Source organism: Hypanus sabinus, chromosome 15 (genome assembly GCF_030144855.1).
Source record: "Hypanus sabinus isolate sHypSab1 chromosome 15, sHypSab1.hap1, whole genome shotgun sequence".
NCBI classification, from domain to species: Eukaryota; Metazoa; Chordata; class Chondrichthyes; order Myliobatiformes; family Dasyatidae; genus Hypanus; species Hypanus sabinus.
In genome coordinates, this window is record NC_082720.1 from 90,939,434 (window position 1) to 90,956,462 (window position 17,029).

Below are 17,029 nucleotides of genomic sequence, written 5' to 3' on the forward strand. Positions count from 1 at the left end.
CCTGTTCCCGCACTCTCCTGTCCCCGCACTCTCCTGTTCCCGCACTCCGCTGTCCCCGCACTCCCCTGTCCCCGCTCTCTCCTGTCCCTGCCCTCTTCTGTCCCCGCCCTCTCCTGTCCCCGCCCTCTCCTGTCCCCGCACTCTCCTGTCCCCGCACTCTCCTGTCCCCGCACCCTCCTGTCCCCGCACCCTCTTGTCCCCGCACCCTCTTGTCCCCGCACCCTCTTGTCCCCGCACCCTCTTGTCCCCGCACTCTCTTGTCCCCGCACTCTCCTGTCCCCGCACTCTCCTGTCCCCGCACTCTCCTGTCCCAGCACTCTCCTGTCCCCGCACTCTCCTGTCCCAGCACTCTCCTGTCCCAGCACTCTCCTGTCCCCGCACTCTCCTGTCCCCGCACTCTCCTGTCCCAGCACTCTCCTGTCCCTGCACTCTCCCACCACAGACTGCACTCTCCTGTCCCTGCACTCTCCTTTCCCCGCACCCTCCTGTCCCCTCTCCCTCCTGTCCCCTCACCCTCCTGTCCCCGCACCCTCCTGTCCCCGCACTCTCCTGTGCCCGCACTCTCCTGTGCCCGCACTCTCCTGTCCCCGCACTCTCCTGTCCCCGCACTCTCCTGTCCCCGCACTCTCCTGTCCCCGCACTCTCCTGTCCCCGCACTCTCCTGTCCCCGCACTCTCCTGTCCCCGCACTCTCCTGTCCCCGCACTCTCCTGTCCCCGCACTCTCCTGTCCCCGCACTCTCCTGTCCCCGCACTCTCCTGTCCCCGCACTCTCCTGTCCCCGCACTCTCCTGTCCCCGCACTCTCCTGTCCCCGCACTCTCCTGTCCCCGCACCCTCCTGTCCCCTCACCCTCCTGTCCCCGCACCCTCCTGTCCCCGCACCCTCCTTTCCCCGCACCCTCCTTTCCCCGCACCCTCCTTTCCCCGCACCCTCCTTTCCCCGCACCCTCCTTTCCCCGCACTCTCCTGTCCCCGCACTCTCCTGTCCCTGCACTCTCCTGTCTCTGCACTGTCCTCTCCGAGCGATGAGTGAACTTTTAACTCTGGGTGGAAACTGACAATGTATGTTTGCTGATGGTGATGGGACATTGGGTCGTGTTGCTATTTCACAGCTCTGGAACTAGGATTTCGTATCACTACGTGAAATGTCTAGTTTGCAGCAACAGTACAGTCTGCTTCTTAAGTCGAATTCCTACGGGGACACAGGCCACCGACAGCAACTCTCCACAGTCCTCAGTCCTGGATCAGTCTTTCACATTGTCTCCAGGTGTAGTCCATCTTTTGCTACATCCTTCCTCTCCCAGGGATGTGGTCTTTGGAGGCTTGTTTGGCTTCTGTAGCTCTGGGATCGCTCGCCCACATCCAACCCCCTGTCCTTTCGCAGCTGGGCTGGGGACCGTCCATGATGGAGTTGGGACAGTGCAATACATAAAATTAGTGAGCTGGAAGGCCTCCTCTGCTGAAAGGAAATAGGAAGAGGGTCTCTGGAGCCCTTCCAATTCACAGCTTCCTTGACATTCCAACTGGCTTGCTTCCAGTCAGAACCCAAACAAATCACATACAACCTTGAGATTCATTTCCCTGTGGGCATTCACAGTAAATGGAAAGAAACACCAGAGAATCAATGAAACACTGCACATAACAAGACAGATAGACAACCAGTGAACAAAAGACAAGCCTCGGTGCAAATACAAAATGAAAAATATATAATAATATCCATAAATCCGAACTCCTACTCCTCAGCTCACAATCACCTGCCGGGTCATCCTATTCTGAGCCACAGCCCTGGACTCAGGGCCGGAGACCCGGTACTGTGGCTCCCCTCCAACCCCCCGGTAGGTTGCCTCCCTCAACAGTATCTAAAGTTGTATACTTATTGTTGAGGGGAATGGCCACAGGTGTACTATACACTGACTGTGCATTTCCCTCCCTTGAGATGAGGGTTGAGATGCCAGAGGAAATGATTGAGGCAGATATAACTGTATCTTCTATTTATATATTGATTGATTGATTCATTGATTGAGATATACCGCTGAGCAAGTCCTTTTGGCCCTTCTAGCCAGGCCACCCAGTAATCCCTTGATTTAACCCTGGCCTAATCACAGGACAATTAACCTACCAATCGGTACCCCTTTGGACAGTGGGAGGAAACAAGAGCACCTGGGTCACCTGTACTGTGAAGCATGGAGCTGATCACAACACCGTCGTGCTGCCCTTAAGAAGCTCTTGGACAGGTGGATTGGGCCAAACAGAAAATTGGGATTAGCTGGGTTGTCACTATGATTGGCGTGGACTGGATAGGCCAAAGGGCCTGTATTCAGGCTGCTTCCATCATTTCCCCAGAATTAACCAGAAATTCGCGGACCTGGATGGGCTGGGAGACACTGCCCCAGTTACAACGGCAGGCCTTGCCTGTCCCCGAGGTACTGACATTTCTGTGTCGTCATGGTGACACCTTCTTTGTGCTGTTCCACAGCCAATGCAGAGGCACTGAACAAGATGCTGATGGAGTATGAACAGATGAACGCCCTGGAACACAGGTGAGCGGGCATCAGGGCCCAGCACCGTGAAGGGTTAACAGCAGGAGACTCAGCAGTATGGCAGAACAGAGATCCATGTCCTTAGGTACCACAAAATGTCGTGTAAGTTGATAGAATGGTTAAGAAGGGGTATGGTGTGTTTGTCTTCATTAGTTAGGGGACTGTTCAGGAGCTGTGAGTTCAAAGTGAATTTATCATCCAGGTACATATACAACCCTGAGATGCATTTTCTTGCAGGTATACACAAATAGAATCAATGAAAGACCGCACCAGCTGGGTGAAGGTACAGCTCTATAAAACCCTGGGTAGATCACATTTCAGTCCTTTTGAAGGGTCTCGGCCCAAAATGTCAACCATTTATTAATTTCCATAGATGTTTTCTGACCTGCTGAGTTCCTCCAGCATTTTGTGTGTGTGGCTCTGGATTTCCAGCATCTGCTGAGTCTCTTGTGTTTATGGAGTTTATGACTATTGTGTTCAGTTCTGGTCATTTCATTCAAGGAAGAATGTGGAAGATTTTAAAGTTTAAAGCTTTGTTTATTATGTGTACAATCAAAACATCAAAGAACACACAGTGAAATGCATTGTCTGTGTCATTGTCCAACACAGTCTGAGTATTGTCCAGCGGACAACCCACAGACGTTGCTCTGCGTGCCCACAACTCACTAACCCAAATCTATACTATCTGTCTTTGGACTGAGGGAGGAAACCAGACCATCCGGAGGATACGGGGAGAACATACAAACTCCTTACAGACAGCACTGGAGTTGAACCCAGGTCGCTGGCACTGTAAAGTGTTATGTCAGCCACTAAACTACAATGTTATCAATCTAACCCTTCCCTCCCACATTGCCTCTATTTTCCATCATCCACATGCCTATCTAAATATCCCAAATGTATCTGCCTCGACCACCACCCTGACAGGGTGTTCCACACACCCACCTCTGACATCCCCCTATACTTTTCTCCAAACACATTAAAATTATGGCCCCTAATTTTCCCCCTTTAGGTCATATCCTTACACAGCTTGCCTCTTTCAGTGTCTCCGAACATTGCACTGCCCTCTGTCAGTGGTCGTTGTCTGTCACATCTGACAACAAATGGAAGCCTGAGTGGCAGAGTTTTTAAAAGTGGAGAAGCTGTTCCACTCTGCCGAGCTCAGAAATTCAGGTCCGGTGGTTGTCAGGACTGGGTCTCCGTTGCTTTCACTGGATGACCCTTCTGTCTTCATGAAATTTTGCAGAACTGCCTTACTGGCCATTGGATCTGTCACTACCACACATCCGGCAATTGGGCTCGTGAATATGCACGTACAGCTAATTATTATTTGTCAAGACTTGAGCAAAGCCCTGCAACATTTTGCTGCCTGCTTGCCTGAGAAATTGGACTGTCCAGTCAACTGACTTTGATGATGAGCGGTGTTAATTTCATATTTAGTTATTCCTTTCAGCTGCAATGTGGGCTTCATTTGCCATTTGAGAGTTTTAGTTAATGGCCCTGTTTGGCCTTGCGTTTATTGTTCTCTTTACTCGCTGTCACTACGTTCGGACATGGAGGAGGAGGAGACACTGAAGCACGTCAATAGTTCACAGATTTTAGTGAGAACAAAGTTAGAGCAAAAGAAAGCTACTGTTGGGAGGCCTGTATATAACTGCGATCGGGGTCCTGAACTCAACCCACAAGGATTCAACATCTTCTGATCCATTGTCACATCTTTCTACTGATTTGATGCCATTCTTTACCAGCAGAGCCATGCTAACCCCTCTCCCCACCTTCCTATCCCTCCCCAACAGCTCTAAGAGAAACCTGCCCATGAGAACATTGGTCTCCCTCAGGTTCAGATGCAACCCGTCACTTTTGTACAGGTCATAACCCCCTCCACCCCCCAGAAGAGATCCCAATGATGCAAGAACCTGAAGCCTTGCCCCCTGCAACAACTTCCCAGCCACGTATTAATCTTCCAAATCATACTGTTTTTACCCTCACTGACACGTGGCACAGGCAGCAATCCAGAAATTACTTCCTTGGAGGTCCTGCTTCTCAGCTTTCTGCCTAGCTCTCTAAATTCTCTTTTCAGGACCTCTTTGCTTTTCCTTCCTATGTCATTGGTATCAATGTATACCGAGACATCTGACTGCTCTCCCTCCCCCCACCCCTCCAAAATGCTGTGGAAGCGACATGGCACCTGGGAGGCAGCATAGCATTAGGCTGTTCCATTCATGTCCACAGAATCTCCTGTCTGTTCCTCTGACTATCGAGTCCCTTCATCTCCCTCTTTCCCTTCTGCACCATGGGTCTATGCTCGTGCCAGTAACTCGGTGTCTGTGGCGTTCCCCAGGAGTTCACCCCTCACAACAGCATCCAAAATGGTATACTTATTATTGAGAACAGCATGCTCAGCACTAACTGCCTATTCACATTTCGATCTCTCCTGACAGTCACCCAGATACTCACCTCCTGCAATCTACCCTTCCCAGGACTCCCATGCACTCCTCTGGCAGCAAGTTCCAGATTAAAATGTGTAGAATACTCATCCTTCAGATCCCCTTCAAACCCTTTTCCTCTCCCCTTAGTTAAAGTTAGCCAACTCTTTGTTATTTTTGACCCCCCCCCCCCCACCACCAGTGGAGGGAGATACTGACCATCTGCCTATCTACGCCTCTGTAAACTTTATCACCCTCTTTCAGCCCATCCCTCGGCCTCCCTGGGTCCAGAGAAAGCAGTCCCAGCCTGTCTAATCACTCCACATAAGTAAAGTTCTCAGGAATCATTGAACCCTATCGAATGTGTGGATGTGCAGAAGGCGTTTCCTGTAGCGGGAAAGTCCGAGACCAGAGGGACATCCGTATAGGACAGAGATGAGAAGGAATTTCTTTAGCCATTTGGTGATGTATCTGTGGAATTCATTGCTACAGATGACTGTAGAGGCCAAGTCATTGGGTAATTTAAACAAGAGGCTGATAGGTTCTTGATCAGTCAAGATGTCAAAGGTTAAAGGGAAAAGGCAGGAAAATGGGGTTGAGATGGATAATAAATCAGCCATGATGGATTGGCAAAGCAGATTTGGTGAATGGCCTAATTCAGGGACCAGACTTTACAGCAGTCCCGTAAAGTCAAATCAGCGATTTTGAAAGCAGCAATATAATGTCCTATCACTGATAATCTCTGCACAGAACAATGGAGGAAAACGTGCTACACTCCTTCATCAGGACATCACCCACCCGTGTCCCCTCCCGATCCACCCGTGTCCCCCCCGATCCACCCGTGTCCCCTCCCGATCCACCCGTGTCCCCTCCCGATCCACCCGTGTCCCCCCCGATCCACCCGTGTCCCCCCCCGATCCACCCGTGCCCCCCCCGATCCACCCGTGTCCCCCCCCCGATCCACCCGTGTCCCCCCCCGATCCACCCGTGTCCCCCCCCCCGATCCACCCGTGTCCCCCCCGATCCACCCGTGTCCCCTCCCGATCCACCCGTGTCCCCTCCCGATCCACCCGTGTCCCCTCCCGATCCACCCGTGTATGTCCCTGGGGCGGTGAGGAGGGAGCTTCACTCCGCTTCTGACCCTGGGACGGTGAGGAGGGAGCTTCACTCCGTGTCTGACCCTGGGGCGGTGTGGAGGGAGCTTCACTCCGTGTCTGACCCTGGGGTCGTCTGGAGGGAGCTTCACTCCGCGTCTGACCCTGGGACAGTGAGGAGGGAGCTTCACCGCGTCTGACCTTGGGACGGTGTGGAGGGAGCTTCACTCCGCGTCTGACCCTGGGGCGGTGTGGAGGGAGCTTCACTCCATGTCTGACCCTGGGACAGTGTGGAGGGAGCTTCGCGTCTGACCCTAGGACGGTGTGGAGGGAGCTTCACTCCATGTCTGACCCTGGGACAGTGTGGAGGGAGCTTCACTCTGCGTCTGACCCTGGGGCGGTGAGGAGGGAGCTTCACTCCGCGTCTGACCCTGGGACGGTGAGGAGGGAGCTTCACCGTGTCTGACCTTGGGACGGTGTGGAGGGAGCTTCACTCCGCCTCTGACCCTGGGACAGTGTGGAGGGAGCTTCACTCCGTGTCTGACCCTGGGGCGGTGAGGAGGGAGCTTCACTCCGCGTCTGACCCTGGGGCGGTGTGGAGGGAGCTTCACTCCGTGTCTGACCTGGGGCGGTGTGGAGGGAGCTTCACTCCGTGTCTGACCCTGGGGCGGTGTGGAGGGAGCTTCACTCCGTGTCTGACCCTGGGACGGTGTGGAGGGAGCTTCACTCCGTGTCTGACCCTGGGGCGGTGTGGAGGGAGCTTCACTCCGTGTCTGACCCTGGGACGGTGTGGAGGGAGCTTCACTCCGTGTCTGACCCTGGGGCTTCTGTTTCTATTTACAGGTCGTTCTGCCCAGAAGAATTTGGAGGGCAGTCTGATGCCCAGAGGCCCCACCTCCACACTGTGCATTCGGACACTTCAGGAGAGAATCGTTCAGTGTGTCTGCACTGCACGCAACTGATGAAGCCAGCTACGATGAATGCTCACAGTCGGCTGCCGGGTGCTAAAAAGCGTGGCCCCAGGGTAGAAGTCACTGTCGTCTCTGTGGGCAGGTAGTAGCCCCCCCATCCCCACCTGCCCCACGGCCTCTGGCCTGTCCTTAGTAACACCGTAACTCCATAAGATATAGGAGCGGAATTAGACCATTTGTCTGCTCTGTCAGTCAAGCACGGCTGATCCTTTTTTCCCTCCTCTACTCCAATTCTCAGCCTTTTCCCCATGTCCAATTAAGAATTTCTCAATCTCGGCCTTAAATACATCTAACGACCTGGCCTCCACAGCTGCCTGTGGTAATAAATTTCACAAATTCACCACCCTTTGGCTAAAGAAATTTCTCACAATCTCTGTTTTGGAAGGGTGCTCCTCTCTCCTGGGGCTGTGCCTTCTTGTCCTAGACTCTCCCACCATGGGATACATCCTTTCCACATCTACTCTGTCTAGGCCTTTCAACATTCAAAAGGTTTCAATGAGATCCCCCTCATCCTTCTGAATTCCAGTGAGTACAGACCCAGAGCTATCATACATTCCTCGTATGATAACCCCTTCATTCCTGGAATCACCCTTGTCAACCTCCTGTGGACCGTCTCCAATGCCAGCACATCTTTTCTTAAATAGGGACCTTAAAGCTGTTCACAGTACTCAAGGTGAGGCCTCACCAGTGCCTTATAAAGCCTCAGCATCACATCCCTGCTCTTGTATTCTAGACCTCTTGAAATGAATGCTAACATGGCATTTGCCTTCCTCACCACCGACACAACCTGCAAGTTAACATTGAAGTTGTTCTGCACAAGGACTCCCAAGTCCCTTTGCATCTCAGATTTTTGGATTTTCTCCCCGTTTAGAAAATAATTAGCACATTTATTTCAACTACCGAAGTGCATGACTGTGTATTTTCCAACATTGTATTTCATTTGCCACTTTCTTGCCCATTCTCCTAATCTGTCTCAGTCCTTCTGCATCCTACCTGTTTCCTCAACACTACCTGCCCCTCCACCAATCTTCGTATCATCTGCAACTTGGCAACAGAGCCATCTATTCCATCATCTAAATCATCGATATACAGCACAAAGAAACGGTTCCAACACCGACCCCTGTGGAACACCACTAGTCACTGGCAGCCACCCTTTTCCTCCCACTTGCCGCCTCCTACCAATCAGCCAGTGCTCTAAGGAGACGTCACACTGGCTTCCATTCAGAACCTGACCCAGGGGAGTGGGTCTTTGAACCTGGTACCCCTCAGAGCTCCCGGATCCTCTCCCTGAATCTCCCACACACTTCACTCACTCAGCTCAGATTCACTGCTCATTCCTCGCAGAGTGAGTGGGTTTTCTGCTGGTCCCCGTGACTGAGCTGGGGTTTTCTGCTGGTCCCCGTGACTGAGCTGGGGTTTTCTGCTGGTCCCCGTGACTGAGCTGGGATTTTCTGCTGGTCCCCGTGACTGAGCTGGGGTTTTCTGCTGGTCCCCGTGACTGAGCTGGGATTTTCTGCTGGTCCCCATGACTGAGCTGGGATATTGTGCTGGTCCCCATGACTGAGTTGGGATTTTCTGCTGGTCCCCATGACTGAGCTGGGATATTGTGCTGGTCCCCATGACTGAGTTGGGATTTTCTGCTGGTCCCCATGACTGAGCTGGGATATTGTGCTGGTCCCCATGACTGAGTTGGGATTTTCTGCTGGTCCCCATGACTGAGCTGGGATTTTCTGCTGGTCCACATGACTGAGCTGGGATTTTCTGCTGGTTCCCGTGACTGAGCTGGGATTTTCTGCTGGTCCACATGACTGAGCTGGGATTTTCTGCTGGTCCCCGTGACTGAGCTGGGATATTGTGCTGGTCCCTGTGACTGAGCTGGAATTCTCTGCTGGTCCATCACTGGGATGTGATTCTCTGCTGGTCCCACAGACTGAGCTGGGATTTTCTCATGGTTCCTGGATTAAGATGGGAATATCACTACATGAGCTGGGACTCTCTGTGGGCCACTGGGATTTTCTGCCGATCTCACTGTTTCCTTTGCAGGTTCCGAGTGACGCACATCGAGCGATGTCGGGCAGTGGAGGAGCAGGCCGCGCTCCCCGTGGATGGGTTGGCGATCCAGCCCCACTCCAAGGAGACGGCAGAGGGTATCAGCGAGCTCCTTGATGGCAAACGCAGAGTTTCAGGGCATTCCTCACCAGTGAGTGAGTGAGAGAGAAAGAGAATGCTTGTATGTTTGTGAGTGAGTGTGAGAGAGAGTGTGAGTGTAAGAGTGTGTGTGTGTGAGAGAATGTATGTTTGTGAGTGAGTGTGAGAGTGTGAGTGTGAGAGTGTGAGCGTGTGTGAGAGTGTGTGTGTGAGAGAATGCTTGTATGTTTGTGAGAGTGTGAGTGTGAGCGTGTTTGAGAGTGTGTGTGTGTGAGAGAGAGAATGCTTGTATGTTTGTGAGAGAGTGTGACAGCGTGTGAGAGAGTGTGAGAGTGTGTTTGAGAGTGTGTGTGTGTGAGAGAGAGAGAGCGACTGCATGTACATGTGTGTGAAAAACAAGATGTTTCAGGGAACGCTCACCAGTGAGTCCCTCAGTGAGATGGTGTCTGTATGTGTGAGAGAGAGACACACACACACCCCGTGTCTGTGTTTACATACATGCACAAGAAACATACTGTGTGTAAGAGATGCCGATGAGTGTGTGAGACACTGATGTGCTTCTCTCTCCTGTCCCAGGACCCCCTACCTCACGCCACACAGACTGACCGTGGCCGATGACAGACGAGTACCATGAGGAAAGGGTGGCCAATCTCCATCGGTCACTGGGAGGGGAACAGACCCACCTGAGGCCACAGTGACGGAAATCTCCACTGCTCTGGATTTGGCACAAAGTCATTGGGGTCCGATTGACCCAGGGTGGGGGTTAATCCCAGGATTTCAGTTGGTGGGGGGGGGGGGGGTGACAGATGACCTCCAATTTATGGAGAGAAGACCGCGAAAGGTCAAAATGAACTCAGCCATTTCTATGTCCTGATTATTTTAGATTCAAAGTTTTTAATTAGAGAAACAGCATGGAACAGACCCTTCCGGCCCAAAAGCTGCACCAGCCGCCCAGCAGCCTGCCGATTTAATCCAAGCCTCATCGCAGGACAAATTACAATGACCAATTAGCCTACTCGTGGCTACACCTTTGAACTGTGGGAGGAAATCAGAGCACCTGGAGGAAACACTCGTGGTCATGGGGAAAATGTACGAACTCCTTACCGATGGCAGCGGGATTTCAACCCTGATTCGTGGCTCATGATACATAGCTCTGCGTTAACCGCTGCACTTTCATGCTGGTCCAATACCTTCTTCCCTTCGGGGAACTCCCAGACAGCTGGAAACATCCCGAAGGCTGGGGACCGATTATGCTGCAGGGCCACGAATGAGGAGATTTGAATTTTCACAAAGTCTTTCGGAAACCCACACACTCCCACTCAGCAGTCATTGTCCTACCCTGCTGAGGTGGTATCACGAATTCTAAGTAATATTTATTATCAGAATTCATACACGTCACCACATACAATCCTGGGATTCTTTTTCCTGTGGGCATACTCAACAAATCTATAGAACAGTAACTGTAAACAGGATCATGAACTATGCAAATGCAAATATAAATAAATAGCAATAAATAACGAGCATGAAATAACAAGATAAAGAGTCCTTAAAGTGAGACCATTGGTTGTGGGAACATTAGAAGTGCTCTTATCCCTTTTTGTTCAAGAGCCAGATGGTTGAGGGTAGTAACCATTCTTGAAGTCCGTGGCAAATTAGTCCCTAGAGTTCCTCCAGCACCTTGTGTGTGTTGCTTGAACCTGGTGTTGCGAGTCCTGAGGCTTTTGTACCTGATGGCAGCAGTGAGAAGAGAGCGGGCCTGGGTGGCGAGGATAATGATGAAGAGAGCGGGCCTGGGTGGCGAGGATAATGATGAAGAGAGCGGGCCTGGGTGGTGAGGATAATGATGAAGAGAGCGGGCCTGGGTGGTGAGGATAATGATGAAGAGAGCGGGTCTGGGTGGTGAGGATAATGATGAAGAGAGCGGGTCTGGGTGGTGAGGATAATGATGAAGAGAGTGGGTCTGGGTGGTGAGGATAATGATGAAGAGAGCGGGCCTGGGTGGTGAGGATAATGATGAAGAGAGCGGGCCTGGGTGGCGAGGATAATGATGATGGATGCTGCTTTTCTGCACCAACGTTTCGTGCAGATGTGCTCAGTAGGGCTGAATCCACTACCCTTTGTAGGATTCCCTCTCAAAGGCAATGGTGTTCCCATACCAGGCTGTAATTCAGCCATCAATCCAAACTGAATGGGGCCTGCACAATCGAGGAGCCAATTGCACAAGGGGGTATTGCGGCCCAGGTCTTGGAGTTTACTGATTAGTTTTGAGGGGATGATGGTGTTAAATGCTGACCTGTAATTGATAAAGAGCATCCTGATGTACGCATCTTTCCAGGGTTGTGTGAAGAGCCAACGGTATCTAATCTGGAAACGTATTCAAACACCACCAGTCAGACTCTGGGGACGATTGTGCAGTGACTGACCGCGTGTATGGAAGGAGAAACGTACAGGATCACTGGAAAGTCAGACCAGAATAGGACTTAGAATACAGAACAGTACAGGCCTGGAACAATGTTGTGCCAAATCAATTAAGACCAGAAGATACTGCAGCAGAATTAGGCCATTTGGCCCATCGAGTCTGCTCTGCCATTTCATCATGGCTGATCCATTTCCCTCTCAGCCCAAATCTCTTGCCTTCCCTGTATCCTTTTCTGTCCTGTCCGACCAAGAATCCATCAACCTCTGCCTTATATATACATAAAGACTTGGCTTCCGCTCTCTGGCAAAATAAATTACCCCCATCTCTGTTCTAAAAGGACACCCCTCTATTCTGAGGCAATGTCCACTGGTTTTAAACTCTCCCGCCATAGGAAACATTCTCTCCACATCCACCCTGTCCAGGCCTTCAACTTGATGGGTTCCAATGAGGTCACCCCTCATTCTTCTGAATTCCAGTGAGTAGAGGCCCAGAGCCCTCGAATGCTCCCGATGTGACAAGCCTTTCAATACCAGAATCATTTTCATGAGCTTTCTTCGAACTCTGTCCAATACAGCACATTCTTTCTTAGATAAGGGCCCAAAACTGCTCACAATACTCCAAGTGCTTTATAAAGTCTCAACATTACGTCCTTGCTTTTATATTCTAGTCCTCTCGAAATGAATGCTAACATTGCATTTGCCTTCCTCACGACAGACTCAACCTGGAGGTTATCCTTCAGGGAATCCTGCACAAGGACTCCCAAATCCCTTTGCACCTCAGATTTTTTAATTTTCTCTCTGTTTAGAAAATAGCTATCATGCAAATCACTGACATATAACATAAAAATCCCAACACAGACCCCTGTGGAACACCACTAGTCTCCGGCTGCCAGCCAGGACAAGTTTCCCTTATTCTCACTCTGCCTCCAGTTCCAGCCACTGCTTTCTCCATGCTGGAACTGTTCCGGTAACACCATGGGCTTGTAACTTGTTAAGCAGCCCCACATGTGACACCTTGTCAAGTACATCACATCAATCTATTCTCTATCCTGCTTGTTATTTTTCAGAGAATTCCAAATGATCTGTCGAGCAGGATTTTCCCTGAGGAAACGGTGACCTATTTTATCATGAGTCGCCAAGTACCCCAAACCACAATCAGCTACACATCTTCCCAGCCACTGAGGTCAGACTAACTGGCCTATATTTCCTTTCTTCTGTCCCTCTCCCTTCTTGAAGAGTGGAGTGACATTTGTAATTTTCCAGTCTTCCAGAACCATTCCAGAACCTAGAGATTCTTGAAAGATCATTACTAATGACTCCACCATCCCTTCAACCATCTCTTTCAAAACTCTGGGGTGTACACCATCTGGTCTAGGTGATTTATCTACCTTCAGACTTTACAGTTTCCCAAGAACCTTCTCCCTAGTTATGGTAACTTCACACACTTCATGCCCTCTGACACTCTCGAACTTCTACCACACTGCTCATGTCTTCCACAGTGAACATTGATGCAAAATATTTATTCAGTTCTTCCAGCCTTCTGTTGTCTCCCATTACCTCTCCAGCATTGTTTTCCAGCGGTCTGATAGCCACTCTCACCTCTCTTTTACACTTTATGTATCTGAAGAAACTTCTGGCATCCTCTTTAATATGATTGGCTAGCTTACTTTTATATTCCAGCTTTACCTTCTTAATGACTTTTTTAGTTGCCTTCTGTCAGTATTTAAAAATTTCCCAATCATCGAACTTCTCACTAATGTTTGCTCTGTTATATGTCCTCTCTTTGGATTTTATGTTGGCTTTGACTTTTCTTGTTAGCCATGGTAGTCATATTTCCTTTAAAATTCTTTTCACTCTTTGGGATGTATATATCCTGTGCCTTCCGAATTGCTTTCAGAAATTCCAGCCGTTGCTGCTCTGCCATCATCCCTGCCCGTGTTTTTTTTCCAATCAGCTCTGGCCAGCTCCTCTCTCATGCCTCTGTAATTCCCTTTACTGCATTATAATACTGATACACCTGACTTTAGCATCTCCTTTTCAAAATTCAGGGTCAGTTTGATCATATTATGATCACTTTCCCCTAAGGGTTCTTTTACCTTAAGCTCTCTGATCAATTCCAGTTCATTGCACAACACCCAATCCAGAATAGCTGATCCCCTAGTGGGCTCAATCATAAGCTGCTCTAAAAAAACAACTCATAGGCTTTGTAGAAATCCCTCTCCTGGAAACCAACACCAACCTGATTTTCCCAACCGACCTGTGTATTGTTCAAGATGGTGGTGCGACGCAGCTCGCAGCGGCCACTCCAGAGCTGTTATGTTATTTGTTAAGCGGGGGTGCCGTGCGCAATCCTAATCTAATGAAAATCGGATGTGGGAGCACAGAGCACAGAGGAACATCTGGAAATCTCCAGGAAGGACCTCTTTGTTGCTGCTGCTGCTGTGAGGTCCGGGACTCTGCTGAGAAGAACCGGCCCCCAGTCCTCGGGGTCGCGTTGCCGATGGCCGTTGGCGGGGGTGTCTTAATACACTCAGCAGAAGATGGTGCTCGGAGAAGCTGTGCCGGAGGGGATGGTCAGAGGCTCGGAGGTTCAACGGACTCGGAGTCTGCTGCGGTCAGGTCGCTTTCACTGTGTGCTGCGTCTGCAAGGCTGAGTCGGGCGGTGCTGTGGAAGTCCATAGCAGGGGTATTCCCTTCTGCCGCCTGTGTGGGATGGCGAGTCTATCGGGACCCTGAGGACTTGTGGAAACTGTGTGGTGGTTTCTTTCGAACTTATAGTCTTTTAACATCTTTGGACTATTTTTACTGTGCCCAAGGTCTGTTTTTTTTTAAATCAATTATGCTATTGTTTGCACTGTTGTAACTATGTGGTTTTGTACAGGTCTTGTAGCTTTAGTTTTTGGTCTTGTTTTGTCTGGTGGATTTGGAGCTCCTTACCGGGGAAAGCGCTAGATGGTAGCACGATATTGATACGCAGCAGCCTCTCTGGACTCTGGCTTGGGGATTGCCAAACGTTATGTGGATTTTCTGGTGTAGTCTGTTTTGTCATGTGCTTTTGTGATATCATTCTGGAGGAACGCTGTTTCATTTTTTAATTGCATTGCATTTGTGGTTTCTAAATGATAATAAACTGAATCTGAATATTGAAATCCCTCATGACAATTGTAACATTGCCCTTTTGGCATGAATTTTCTATCTCCCGTTGTAATTTGTAGACCACATCCTTGCTACTGTTTGGTTGGGGGGGGGGGGGGGTTGTATATAACTTCTATCAGAGTCTTTTTGCCCTTGCAGTTCCTTAGCTCTACCCACAATGATTCAACACCTTCTGACCACATGTCATCTCTTTCTAATGATTTCATTTCATATTTTACTAAAAGGCACTATTCCCTCTGCCTTCCTGCCTGTCTTTTCGATACAATGTGTATCCTTGGACATTAAACTCCCAGCTATTCGTCCCTGTACCGAAGACGCCGTGCCCCAGTGGCTCCAATGACTACAGACCGGTGGCATTGACCTCCCACATCATGAAGACCCTGGCGAGACTTGTTCTAGAGCAGCTCCGGCCTATGGTTAGGCCACACTTAGACCCCCTCCAGTTCACCTACCAGCCCTGACTAGGAGTTGAGGATGCCATCGTCTACCTGCTGAACCGTGTCTACGCCCACCTGGACAAGCCACAGGATTGCAAGAGACAGGATTGGTCCTCTGGAAGATCAGAATGGTAATCCACGTGTGGAGCCAGATGGGGGGCTTTTTGCATCTGTATTTACTCAAGATAAAAAGTGAGGCAAAGTGGCACCAACTTCAAACACCGGCTGTGTGGCAGAAACCAGAGAGAGGTGGTAAATGGAGGGCTGTGACTAATGGTGTGCTGCAGGGATCAGTGCTGGGTTCTTTGTTGTTGTCATCTGATAGCATGGTCAACTGGATCAGCAAATTTGTGGATGACACCGAGATTGGGGGCTGCAGTGGACAGTGAGGAAGGCCATCATGGCCTGCATCAGCTGGAAAAATGGCAGATGGAAGTGTGAGGCAGACAAGTGTGAGGTTTGCACTTCAGTATGACCAACCAGGGCAGGTCTTACAGCATGAATAGTTGGGCACTGAGGAGTGTGTAGTACAGAGGGATCATGATTCATCAAAAGTGGCTTCACAGGTAGAAAGGGTTGTAAAGAAAGCTTTTGGCACATTGGCATTCATTAATCAAAGTATTGATACAGGAGGTGGGATGTTATGTTGAGGTTGTATAAGACTTGGTGAGGCTTAATTTGGAGTATTGTGTGTGCTTTTGGTCACCTACCTACAGAAAAGATGCAAACAAGGTTGAAAGAGCAGAGAAAATTTACAAATATGTTGTCGGGTCTGAGTTATAGGGAAAGGTTGAATAGGTTAGGACTGTACTCTTTACACAGAAGACTTAGGGGAATTTTGATAGAGGCATATGAAATTATGAGTTGCAGATACTTTAGCTTCCCTGAGCCTGATGAGCCAAAGCCACTCTAAACACTGACCCACTCACAATAATGGCTGCTCTGCTTACACTTGCATTATTTTTATTCGCCCTTTCTGATGAATCCTGCTCAGTGATGGGCTGTAGTCAAACTCTGAACTGCTGCAAAGTTCTGCCTTTTTAATCGAGTGCAGACCTCATTGCAAAGGTAGCTCTCGTCTCATACTCCTCATTTCGTGTCACCCATGTGACTTATTAACCTACCAACCCATATGTCTTTGGAATGTGTCAGCCTTCTTACAGACAGTGATGGGAATTGAACCCGGGTCGTGGGCATTGTAATAGCTCTCCACTAACCGCCACCCCAATGCTGGGGCACGAGGGAGTGCAATGGAACCAAGGAACTGAGAAGTGTGTCTTGTTGAAAATGGCATCCAAGGTGAAAAAGGTGTTTAGCATGTTGACCTCCGTCAGTCAGGGCACGGAGTCCAGGAGTTGGAATATTAAGTTGCAGCTGTACAAGTCGTTGGTGAGGCCACACTTGGGAGTATTGTGTAGTTTTGCTCACGCTGTGTTAGGAAAGATGTGGTTAAACTGCAAAGAGTCCAGAAAAGATTTACGAGGCTGTTGCCAGGATGAGAGGTCTTTATTCCTGGAGATGTTACAGGAAACCATGAGGGGGAAAGAGGAGGCAGTGGTTATGGCATACTTGCCTTTACTAGTCCAGGCGTTGAGTTCTAAGGTCGGGGATCAGGTTGCAGCTTTATAAAACTCTAGTTGGGTTATCTGGAGTGTTGCATCAGCCCCTTATCGGAAGGATGTCGAGGGCCAGGAGAGGATACAGAGGTGGTTCCAAGGAGATGTGAAGGGCAAGTTTTTTATATTACACAGAGAGTGATGGTGCCTGGGGTGGTGGTGCAGGCAGATACATTAGAGATGATCATGGATGTGAGGAAAATTCTACTTGACCCTGCCGTTTGGTA

The 17,029-nt window shown here is 49.9% G+C and overlaps 2 protein-coding genes across 2 annotated transcripts in view; one reads left to right on the forward strand and one right to left on the reverse strand.

Annotated features, from left to right (window-relative positions):
* LOC132405701 (RELT-like protein 2) overlaps positions 1–9,942 on the forward strand; it is a 31,668-nt gene extending 21,726 nt beyond the window's left edge. The window contains exons 4-7 of the mRNA XM_059990724.1: positions 2,476–2,539; positions 6,900–7,109; positions 9,071–9,227; positions 9,752–9,942. Of these exons, the coding sequence (XP_059846707.1) occupies positions 2,476–2,539; positions 6,900–7,109; positions 9,071–9,227; positions 9,752–9,793 (473 nt within the window). The 3' untranslated portion in view covers positions 9,794–9,942. The remainder of the gene's footprint in view (positions 1–2,475; positions 2,540–6,899; positions 7,110–9,070; positions 9,228–9,751) is intronic.
* An 18-nt stretch (positions 9,943–9,960) lies between these two features.
* Positions 9,961–17,029, reverse strand: part of LOC132405700 (F-BAR and double SH3 domains protein 1-like) — a 122,962-nt gene continuing 115,893 nt past the window's right edge. The window contains exon 21 of the mRNA XM_059990720.1: positions 9,961–11,630. Within this exon, the coding sequence (XP_059846703.1) occupies positions 11,628–11,630 (3 nt within the window). The 3' untranslated portion in view covers positions 9,961–11,627. The remainder of the gene's footprint in view (positions 11,631–17,029) is intronic.